Here is an 11,145-nt window from a genome sequence, read left to right as displayed (position 1 = left end):
TGGACGTGGGGAATGTGGCCTTGACAAGAGGCCCGGCCAGCAGCGGCCTCGTTCCACAAATGTTTCGCATAATCGCTCCCGGCCGAAGCTGGAGAAGTTTTCGTGATCCACGCCATTTCACACCACTCTCTGGGACCTGCCTGCATACATCCCTAGCCACCTGAACTCCGTATGGCTGGTGTAGAAGCCCAGGCGGCATGGCGGGTTGAGCGGGTATAAATGCAATAAACATGTAGTCCGAACAACCCTCTTTTCCCGTCTTACCAGATCATCACAACCTCATCCTACCTTCGCGTCCTTGCTTCCAGTGAGAGCTTTGCGGGCTGGCACCGCAGTGGCTCATTTCCTTTCGCTTTCTCTCTCTCTCTCTCTCTCTCTCTCTCTCACCCTCTGTTTTTCTGTCTGGCTGTTTGCGTGTCTGTCTCTGACCGCTGCTCCCTGCCTGTCTCTCTCTAATCTTATATCTCAAACCGCTCCCTGCTACGTCATACATCTTAGCGCGTTGTGATTACCCGTCCTCCTATTCCCAATGTCCCGATCCAAGAACGAGAACGAGACGATGTCGCTCAGGCTCATCAACGACGATGACGCGAATCTCTATCAACTCGACAAAAAGCTAGGCAGTGGAGGGTATGGTACAGTTTACCGGGTGATCGACCGTAGAACTGGCGAGGTAATTAACATTGAACTACCGCCTCCCCCCCCCCCCCCCCCCCGGGGGCCTTCCCACCTAATTGCAGTGCTGATCCCCCCAGCCGGACATGAGTAGTACTAACATACCTCGCCTGCCTTAGAAACTGGCTTGTAAGGTGCAAAAAGTGGAAACCGACCACCAAGCAGGCATGAGAGGACGGGAGCTGGTAGTCTGGTTGGAGGCGAGTCGCGGAACACAACACGTTGCTCGCCTGCGCGACGCCTCGTACAACAGGGAAACGAAGTTGCTTTTCGTCTACATGGATCTTCTCCGCGGCGGGGATCTCTACGATTTTACGTATGGTATTCTAGATAAGAAAGACCGGCATAATATCGTCCATCCGTTCCTCGTTTTCCATCTAGCCTGCGAGGTGGCCTTTGGGCTCAACGAGATTCACGCAAAGGGCATCATGCATCGGGACCTCAAGCTCGACAACGTCTTGCTTACCCACAAGCTTACCCCGCGCATGAACACTGCCCTGTGTCGATTGTCATGCGGGGAGATGCTGGACACCAAGGACGAAAAGAATATCCAGGAGCTGTTCGACATCGTGTTTCGGAAATCTGACCGGGACGACCCGTTAGCCCTCTTGACTGATTTCGGCCTCTCACGAAATCTCAACGACGAGAACCTGAGGTCAAATTACACCGTGGTTGGGATGAAACCCAAATGGACCAAAGGCATCAGCGCTCCCGAACTGGTTCACCACAATCATCAGTCACTCATGGCCGATATCTACAGCTTCGGCGTCCTCGTCTACGTCATGTGCACAGGGGATTGGCCCAGGGAAGAAGACCCATTGAAGCAGGAGTTTAAAGATATATCCAAGTTTTACGGCCATGAATTGCAGAACCTCGTCCATAGCTGCCTAAACCACGATCCCTTGCAGCGCCCAGATTCAGAGGAGCTGATCCAAAAGCTCTGGCCCCTGAGGATTGCGGCCGCAAATAGGGTCAAGTATCATCTGAAGAACCTATCAAACTACAAACAACACCTGCAGCAAATCATAGAGTGAGCAACAGTGTGGCACGAACAAAACGAGAATGGGCCGCTGACATGGTTGGCAGTGATCAAGAGTATTCGAATCAGGTGAGAGAGACGGTCAAGAAACGTCACGATGATGCAATCAAGGCATGGCGGCACGATATTGCTATATGGAAGAAATATCAAGAGGAACAGAAACGCCTCGACCAGCTCCGCGAGCAACATCTCCAGCAAGCCAGGTACGGCGGCGGCGTTCCGCAGCCCGCTGTACAGGCACGAGACTACCAAGGCGACAGGGACGCACGTGAGGAACGGCCGAGGTATCCGGATCCTCGGGACGCACGTCCTCGAGACGCACGTGAGGAGCGGACGAAGTATCGGGATCCTCGGGATGCACGTGAGGAACGAACGAAGTATCGGGATCCTCGGGATGCACGTGAGGAACGCACGAAGTATCGGGATCCTCGGGATGCACGTGAGGAAGGGACGAGGTATCCGGATCCTCGGGACGCACGTCCTCGGGACGCACGTCCTCGGGACGCACGTGAGGAACGGACGAAGTATCGGGATCCTCGGGACACACGTGAGGAACGGACGAAGTATCCGGATCCTCGGGACGCACGTGAGGAACGGACGAAGTATCGGGATCCTCGGGACGTACGTGAGGAAGGGACGAGGTATCGGGATCCTCGGGACGCACGTGAGGAACGGACGAAGTATCAGGATCCTTCACGAGCCCCAAGAGATCGTTCGAGAGGCCCGAGGGACCCAAAGAGGGATCGGTCAAAAACCCGGAGGAGTCCTTCGAGAGGGCCCACAAAGGGTCGCACCAAGGCGGTGTACGTCGACGATTTGGACACGAGGATGGCCGAGATGCATGTGGACGACAGGCACACCAGGACTAGGCGGGAAAAGCGTGCCGACGACATTGACAAGTATTATACCTATATTACCCCCGGCGAAACGTCTCATCATGCCGGCAGAGCGCGTGATGACCGCAGAGGGAATGCTGGCTATGTTTACGACGACGAGACGTATCATCATGCCGACAGAGGGCGAGGTCGCCGTTGATGACCTTGGTGCCTTTGCGCGCGGGACCAAAGAATGATGAACGCCAAGGAGCAGTTTGCGAGCGAGCTATTAAATCGAGGCGGGAAGACGAAGGTTCAGGCATCCTAGCAGTGCTACAACGGAAAGACGCAGCGGTTGTGGGTTCGTGGGCTTGGGTCTCAGGGGCCCCCCAGGGCTTCTAACAACGCTCCCACCGCCGATCCAAAGTTGTAACTAGTATATCCTTCCGTGAAGCTAGCAAAAATAGGACCTGCACCGCTTCCTACCCTCTTAGACTCTTGGTTATCGTGCTGTGGTGGAGATGTTTTCTGTGGAGCGGCCAGGTTGTACAGTAATTAATTACTTGTGCAAGGGTCCAAGTGATCACATTGTGTCAGCTTCGCTTTCACCACCTCGTCTAGATTGCTCATCAGCACGCAGAGCAGATATGGACATATTAGTCAGAATCCAGCTGCGTTCAAGCTTCAGGGATTTCATGGGAGTCTAGACACGTTAAAGCGAGTCTTTGGCTCAGACAAGTAAGGTTTCCCATTAATAGCGCAAACCTCCTCATTGAAACCCAGTGATGATGGGCAGAAGATGATGCGAATCCGCGACATAATATGGGCTGGTCTTTCTTGTTCACAGACTTGATGGGATTAAATGTAAGGTGGACTTCGTAAAGAATGGCAGGAATCTGCCAGGAATGACAGGCTTTCTCGGAGCCCCTTGGGTTGGTTTAGGGGTGCCCAGGTACTCGAGGTAGGTACATACATTTGGTGATCGGTTCCGTGCTTCCTACAGCAAGCTGCAGGCCTCGGGAACGCCAACTACTTCTTCTTTCCCTGGGCGTTCTCGATTAATTACAGTTTCATCCAGTATATTGCGCAGCAATGCCGTCATGATTCTGGACCTTGTCCGACGTCAGGGCCCACGGGGCGCTGTCCCAGCTCCTGCCGCTCCGCCGCCGGACAGCTTGGCCGTCTTGCGCGGCAGCGGCCACGGCAGGTTGACGACGTAGAACTGGCCGAGCAAAGTTGACGTCAAAGTGCCGGTCGATGCCGTCGCGGTCGAGGCCGAACTCGTTGGTGTTGATGCCCGCCGACAGCAACCAGGTAGGTAGTCGAGCCGGCCCCGTCGTCGTCCCCCCCGGAGTCGCTCCTCCCGCAGGCGCGCGAAGACCTCGCAGACCTGCGCCAGGTCGCCCATGTCGCATTCGTGCCCGCTCGACCTGCGCCCCCCCGGCGACTCGGCCTCGATCGTCGCCCGCGCATCCTCCCCTCCTGCTCCTGCTTCTGGTTGACCATGAGCATGCGGCAGCCCTCGCCAGCCAGCGCTCGCGACACATCGAAGCCAATGCCGAAGGCGCCGCCTACCGCCACGGCAGTGCGCCCCGACTGGCCGTCCGGCTGCACGGGTTTCGGGCCGAGCCCGGTGGTGAACTGAAGGACGGACTGCATTTTCGTTTTTTTTTTGTTCATTCTTTGCTTTTCTTCAATTGTATTTTTTTTGTTTTATTAACTATCTTCCCTTCTTATTTTATCGGGGAGTCTGCCTTGTGTCCGTTCGGGAACACTCTCTGAGTGTTGTGGTTCTAGAACGAAATAGTACCAGTAGGATATTTGCTTGCGCCGGTTCTGATGTCCACGACTCAGGAGTAATGTACAACCCTTCCGTCAGGGGCATGGTTTTAAGGAATAATCAGCATTGGTTTTTATCGGAACCAAAACGGAGAACCGGCTCCCGTTAGGGAACCACGGCCAGGATGGTAGGCTATAAGGGCGCCCAAACCCGGCCACAGTTTTCAATGCCAGGAACAAGCGCGGCCATGGTGACCTTCACTGGCCGTGAAGGTGTAACAGTCGCTGACCGGTTTTCAGGGCCCCGTTTATGACATCACCAATCACCTTTGATAATCCTTGTGGCGACGCTCTAATCAGCAAATTCGTCGGGACAGCATAGGAAGCTTCCAAGAATCTGCTGCGTTTGGGGTTATGACAAAATAAAGAAAATATTCCTTTTGTCCTTATATGTGGGTGGTTCGATGCCTATTAATAATATGATTCAGCATCCATTGCCAGTGGGTCAGATCTGACTGACCCACCAACAGGGATGATAGACCAGGGTTCGACATGTATTTACTTGTAGACAGCACCTCCAAGTGCCTCCGGCACTCGGAACAATCAACACATTTTATCACCACTCCTGAAGGCCCATACCACTGGTTCAGGAGTGCCGGCCACGGCGCGAATACCGCTGTGGTGTCGTACTATTGCAGCCTTCTGAGCTGTAGCGATTGCAGCCACCGAGCTGTAGCAGTTGTGCTGCTTTACGGTTGTTCTCGCTATTGGCCAACTCGTATTTCCTGGCAGCCCAGTGAAATTCACACGTGGGACCTCTAAGCTGGCTTACTGGATAATGGCGACCGTTAAGGTAGTGGAGAGGTAATGGAGAGCAAGAATCATCGCATTGGCTGGTTTCTGATGGAGTTCATGGAGATAACGATCCATGGATATACTTCCAAACAGGGAACTTCCCAACATCTCAGCAAGTGACTTGTCTATCTGGAGATTGTAGTAATTATATATGCGAAATCGGGGGTTTCAAGGCTGGAGGTTTCAACTCAGCTGACGACTTCTCTGCTGCAGCCGGCACTCACCTGAATGTTGCGGCGTAGCAACAAAGCACGCGTACCAGTCCTCGAAGCTGCTGCACTCGTTTCGACTCTGGTAAATCCTCGAAGAGCACTTCGCAGTTGGCAATGTGGCATAATTAGCTCTCCAACAAAGGGCGCGGTAAAGCCCCCGAGTCTTGTACTACAACAGCCAGGCAGTGTGGGGCAAAACTCCACTACTAGTACCTTAGGTGTGTAACTCCGTATGTACGAGGTTACTTCGTACTGGAGATCGCGTTGCATAGTTTCCGCAACGATGTCACGGCGATAGGATACACAGAGGTCAAAGGATGCATGATGGAGATGCATATAAGCGTTGTAACATGCAGGACCTTCAAGCAATTGGCGGCTTTTGTCACGCAACATGATTTGTTTCTACTCAGTACTTTATATATGAACTATATGAATAAGGTAGGTACATACACACATACCTTAGGTACCTAGTATACCACGGAGCACTGAACTTAGAACGAAGTAGCGCAGTTAGGAAAAATGGAACGCGCTAACGAGCGACCGGTTAGGAACCTGACATGATCGTGTGCTCCACCGATGTGTGTTCTTGCGTACGGAATACACTACTCAGTGCCCCTGGCAACATGTTGCGCATTAGCAGGTTAGGAGCAGTCGCGGTGACCTCTCCCAGGGCCCTTGGAGACCGAATGTAGCATCGCTCTTTGGTACATGACATGAACCACATAATACTGCGGAGTATATAATTACATGGATTTTTGGAAAAGCCGAAGCAAACTCTAGTAACGAAGGCGGGCTCTCATATTTGAGTTGCCATCAGGACACACTTTCTCAAATCTAGCAAAGTTTTGGGTCTTTCTACGAAGTACCAACTCCATAGTCGCGAACGGAACAATGCCGTTCATCACCTCCGCCACGGCTTCGTTCGGCGCACCACGGCGCTCGGTGGGGCCTCGGGCGGCTGGAGCGTGATGATCCTGGTGACTGGCAGGAGCAAGATGGGGCAGCAAGGCATTGGCATACGTGCTATTTACATGGCGCGGCTATCGAGGAGAAGAGGGGACAGGTTATATCTTTGATATTTTTGTATATCCGTACTTCATCGGATTGATCTGGAGACGATCCGCACAGACTTCGCAGATCCTGTATACCTAGTTCTTGTGATCGACGATAGCAAAGAGGAAGAGCAGGGTCCACTGCAGACCCGAAGTGCTGCCCGTACTAGTACGGATTATATAATCCGTACTATGTTGTCTCGGGTAAATCAGAGCAGGGTCCACACTACACTACAACCGAGACACATGTGTAACCGCGGTTACACAGTAGGTGCCTCAAACAGGGTATCCGTGGGTAAAACGTTGTGTACTCCAAGATACCAACACGCCATACTCTGTATAGGGTGCACTGATATACAGGACTATGTACGGATTACTTCCTTGAGCCTGGACGGCACTTCTCGAGATGGCGTGGTGCAAAGTAATAGTAGAAACCAAAAAACCGATAACGTTAATCCTCGCGCAAAACTTTCCGCGATTAGTATTCGGTACAGTACATATACTACACATGTTCTGAGATTCGCGGTCGCCAGGCACTGCTGCTGATCGTTTCCAGCTTTGGTCAAAGCCCGGCGCTCTGGCCCCACAAGGGCAGAATCGTTGCACACACAACCTGCAAACTCCTTTTTCTTGCAACTGCAGGTACGGATTACAAGAAACGCGCTAACACTCCGAAGCACCGGAGTACTGCACTACTGTACATTGTTACACGCAACCCAAATTCTCACAGGCTTGGCGATACATTTCTTACTACGGCCCTGAGCGGCAACATGACGATGTGCACCTTAGATCCACCTCGCTCCTCACGCACAGATTGCCGATCGCCTTTGAGTAGTGTACACTACACTAGTGTAGTTAACCCGGAGGCTCGGACATGTGGGCAGGTGAGACACTACTAACTGCCTTGTCAAACCAGGCATGCAGGCCCCTCCTATCGGCTACACTATTGAGCCTCGACGTCGAAGATCCCCCGCAACGCCCAGACGGTGGGACAGCCGAGTGTCCAAAGCAGCCGTGGCAAGCTCGGTAGGACAAAGGAAACCTCTTGTGATCGAAGCGTGCACGAAATACATATACCAAGGGACATAGCCGGCAATGCCAGCGACAAAGCAAGTTAAGGGGCACTGACCTCTCGGCTCTCCGCCGATAGCGCGCTGTAAGCCTTTGCAATACCACGTGGTTGAGGAGCAAAAACAATAGCCGCCGGCAAGCTGTTGCATCATCGGAGGTCCACTATCGGTGTGGACCGTGACTGGGTCTACCGCAAAGGAACAGTAAGCTAAAGCTCGGCGAAACTTGTCACGATCTCCTCCCCTCCCCCCCAAAGCGAAGAAATCTCCAGGAGGCTCCGCAATGGCTCCGCAATGGCTTCGACGTCTGCGGGCCTCGTTCTGTCTTAGCCTGGCCCATGTCTCCAGACAGCGGACCTCGGGGGTCCAGAAGCCTCAAATTCATGGCAAATTGTCAAAGACCATTCGCCCTGACCTCATCAAAATGCTTGCGAGGGGTTCCCTGGCGATCGGCATACCAGTTCGCCCGGTCATCGCGTGTTTTTAAAGTGCTACTGTGGGTAGACATCCCACATGGGCGTTTGATGTCAGGTTCTTGGTCGTTGTGGATTCCAGCACGGCACTAAGCAGTAGTTGTACAGTACATCACTTTGCCATTTCCTCGGGCAAGGCAGTAAAAAAAAGAGGCGTGATCCGGTGGTGAAAACCTCTCGCGCCTGGTCGCGCGACCTCGTGATTTTCCTTATCCGTCAGCTTCCGCCCGTTCCATCACCTCAGCTGGGGTTCAGACCAACGCCGTTCCCTATGTTCCGTCTTTGCAGATATTTTCGCCGACTCGCACCCGCCGCATCCCTTCCCAGGATTCGCGCCCGCATTGAACTCAGAACGTTGGCGGACCGATCACAACATGGCAGGGTCAAGTCCGCATCCCGAGCTGGATGACGAGGCGAGAGTCGTCGAGATCATCGCCATCCTGTCCGTGACGAGCATCCTCTCAACCCTGGTCGTCGCCTTGCGCTGCTACTCCCGCGCCGTCATCCTCAGATCTTTTGGGTTGGATGACGCCATCATGGTTCCGGCACAGGTATGGAGCTGTTCATGTTGGGTTTTGGCCGAGGAACATTTGTATCTTTTTTTTTTTTTTTTTTGGTTGTTGTTGTTGTTGTTGCTAACTGGCGTGATCCATCAAGATCTTGACGCTCGCATCTGCCGTGGCAATCGGACTTGGTACATACACCCAAACATGATTCCCAGCTATGCCAAAGCCTTCAGAGAAACTGATCGCCGCTAGAAACCAAATACGGCCTCGGCCGCCACCGCTGGGTGATATCTGACGAAGACTTCATCTCTTATATGAAGGCAAGACGCACCAGCGGATATCCGGTGGGATCGACCACACTAACCCGCCCGCAGTCGTTTTACACCTCCATCATCGTCTACAACGTCGCGGTCTGCCTGACCAAGATTTCCATCTTGCTACAGTATAAGCGCATCTTCAACAATACCATGCTCCGCAAGATCATCGCCGCTGGCCTTGTCTTCCTGACGTGTTGGGGTGTCATGCTTTGCTTCCTGCTACCCATGGTCTGCATGCCCGTCGCGAAATTTTGGCGCCCTGAAATCGACGGGTTCTGCCTCGACAGCGGTACCATTTGGTACGTCATGGCGGGCGTCAACGTGGTGACCGACTTCTCCCTCTTCACCATGCCCATCCCGGTCATCAGCTCGCTGCAGCTGCCCAGGAAACAAAAAGGCATCCTTTTGATCGTCTTCACCCTCGGCATCTTGTAAGATTCCTTTCCGTTCTTGAGAGCCCTCCCCTCCCCCCCCCCCCCCCCCCCCCCCCTTCTTTCTTGTGGATCCCACGAAGGCAGCCGAAACTGACTTGGGAAAAAAAAAAAAAAACCGCCCCTCAGCCCCTGTGCCGTCTCCATCTACCGCATCACGACGCTCCACGCCGCCGCAAAGTCCACCGACGTCACCTGGGACAACGTCAATGCCGCGACCTTCTCCTTCCTCGAGCTGACCGTCGGCGTCATCACCATCTGTCTGCCCACGCTGCGGCCCGTCCTCGTGCACGCCATGCCGCACATCTTCGGCTCGCTGCTGCGGTCCGCCGGCCACACGGACCCCACGGGCCCCACGGGCGGCCGTGCCAGCCGCACCCCGTTCGGAGGGGGCAGCAGCGTGCTCGCAACCATCCGCGGGACCGCCGGCGGCGGTGGTGGCGGCGCCGCCGCCGCGGCCACCGCCGCGTCGTCGTCATCCGGCGGGCCCAACTCGCTGTTGAAGAGCAACACGCTGCGCGGGTCGGAGAGCACCGAGGGGCTGCGGCTGTCGGACGAAGAGACGGTGCTGCCGCGCAGCCGGCTGGACAACGACATCGAGTTCGGGGTGCTCGACAAGAAGCTGCACGGCCCGGGCAGCAAGAGGTACAGCGTGAGCGTGGTGGGAGGAGGGTGGGGGCCGCCGGCGAGCAACGGCCAGCCGGGCGCGAGCGACGTGGAGCTCAGCGGGATCAAGACGACGACGGTGGTCACGCAGCAGGTGACGTTGGCGGCCCCGGAGGAGGAAGAGGGGAAGAGGCACAGGGTGACGGAGACTGTCTGAGGAGGAGGGGAAGTGTGTGTGGACTGACTCGGACAAGATCTACGGACCGATCCTTGTGCATAATTACTTTTTGTTTTGAGACATTCTAGAGATACCCAGGCTTCAATGTATGTCTTGTAATCATCATTTTTCTCATGACAAAGGAGAGCTGTGCGCCAGTCTGAGCTCGGCCCCTACCCCTTCTTTAATTGCGGCTGAGCGGCGGCCTTGCGTCGAATGCAGTGCGAGGTTCACTGTCCTCGATGTTGCCGCTTCTGCTGCTATGCTGGATGACGCAGTCCATTTGCTTCGAGCGACATGTTTGCGAACAGTTTTCCCTTTAAGGGTACCCTGGGCAAAAACCCCTGATCATCATGTCCTCCCCCGGCCCGATAACACTACCAGTTCCTGTCCAAACGGCTTAGAATTGTCGAGGTGGACATGAGTCCAGAGTCAAACGTTGGAAAAGGTCTGATTGAGCATGCATGGTCCAAGCTAGTGCCGCCTGGCACACAGCTGGTGCCGCTGTCATCCCGTCGCAACTCTATACTGGCGGAGAAGGGCTCCGTTGTGCAACGTTGATTCACGTACCTCGAGAGTTCGGATGGGCGGGGTAGGACGGAAAGCAGATCGGAAGGTCAGGAACACAAAGACAGGCAGAGGCTCATTGGTCGAAATTGCAAAGAGAAGGAGCGAGAGAACTCCCAAAGCGCCATGTGGCCAAAGCAAGGTCCTTCCTTCCTGGCAACTTACCAAACACAAATCGCTTAATTCGTCGTTGCTTCCATAATCAGCAGTAACTCATTTGGGCTCGAACTTGGGTGCACATCATACGATTTGCAGGGGCTTGGGGCTCGTAACGTGACTCATTCTACAACAATAGTAGAAAATGCGGCTTACAGTTGGCAGGCAAACGGATTGCATTTAATTGCTTCATCACAAACTGCGTATTTTCTCTCCTATTTTTGTCTCTTTCTCTTGTTCTTCGTTTTATCTTATTATCTTACACATTGTGTAACTGCTGCCGTTTCCATCCCATGATTTAACGCGGTGCCTCTTGTGCCGAGCATGTTGCCGTCTTTCAGTGAGGCAATACCTATCAAGTTACGAAACGTAAAT

The 11,145-nt window shown here is 54.1% G+C and overlaps 3 protein-coding genes across 3 annotated transcripts; 2 read left to right on the top strand and 1 right to left on the bottom strand.

Annotated features, from left to right (window-relative positions):
• Positions 1-559: 559 nt before the first annotated feature.
• Positions 560-1,709, top strand: P884DRAFT_203296 (kinase-like domain-containing protein; the record flags this gene model as incomplete). Its single annotated transcript, XM_069438494.1, has 3 exons — positions 560-649; positions 795-1,454; positions 1,524-1,709. The coding sequence occupies 3 exons, from the start codon at positions 560-562 to the stop codon at positions 1,707-1,709; spliced, it is 936 nt and encodes a 311-aa protein (XP_069296653.1).
• A 1,890-nt stretch (positions 1,710-3,599) lies between these two features.
• On the bottom strand, positions 3,600-4,188 carry P884DRAFT_300766 (uncharacterized protein; the record flags this gene model as incomplete). The annotated part of the gene is made up of 2 exons (XM_069444798.1): positions 3,600-3,919; positions 3,978-4,188. The coding sequence occupies 2 exons, from the start codon at positions 4,186-4,188 to the stop codon at positions 3,600-3,602; spliced, it is 531 nt and encodes a 176-aa protein (XP_069296652.1).
• Positions 4,189-8,344: 4,156 nt separating this feature from the next.
• Positions 8,345-10,047, top strand: P884DRAFT_309617 (uncharacterized protein; the record flags this gene model as incomplete). The annotated part of the gene is made up of 5 exons (XM_069445171.1): positions 8,345-8,521; positions 8,628-8,664; positions 8,729-8,796; positions 8,851-9,224; positions 9,354-10,047. The coding sequence occupies 5 exons, from the start codon at positions 8,345-8,347 to the stop codon at positions 10,045-10,047; spliced, it is 1,350 nt and encodes a 449-aa protein (XP_069296651.1).
• Between the last annotated feature and the right edge of the window lie 1,098 nt (positions 10,048-11,145).

This window comes from Thermothelomyces heterothallicus (assembly GCF_042370625.1).
Source record: "Thermothelomyces heterothallicus CBS 202.75 unplaced genomic scaffold P884_scaffold_15, whole genome shotgun sequence".
NCBI classification, from domain to species: Eukaryota; Fungi; Ascomycota; class Sordariomycetes; order Sordariales; family Chaetomiaceae; genus Thermothelomyces; species Thermothelomyces heterothallicus.
The sequence above is the reverse complement of the archived record's forward strand: the minus strand, read 5'-3'. Positions and strand labels throughout refer to the sequence as shown.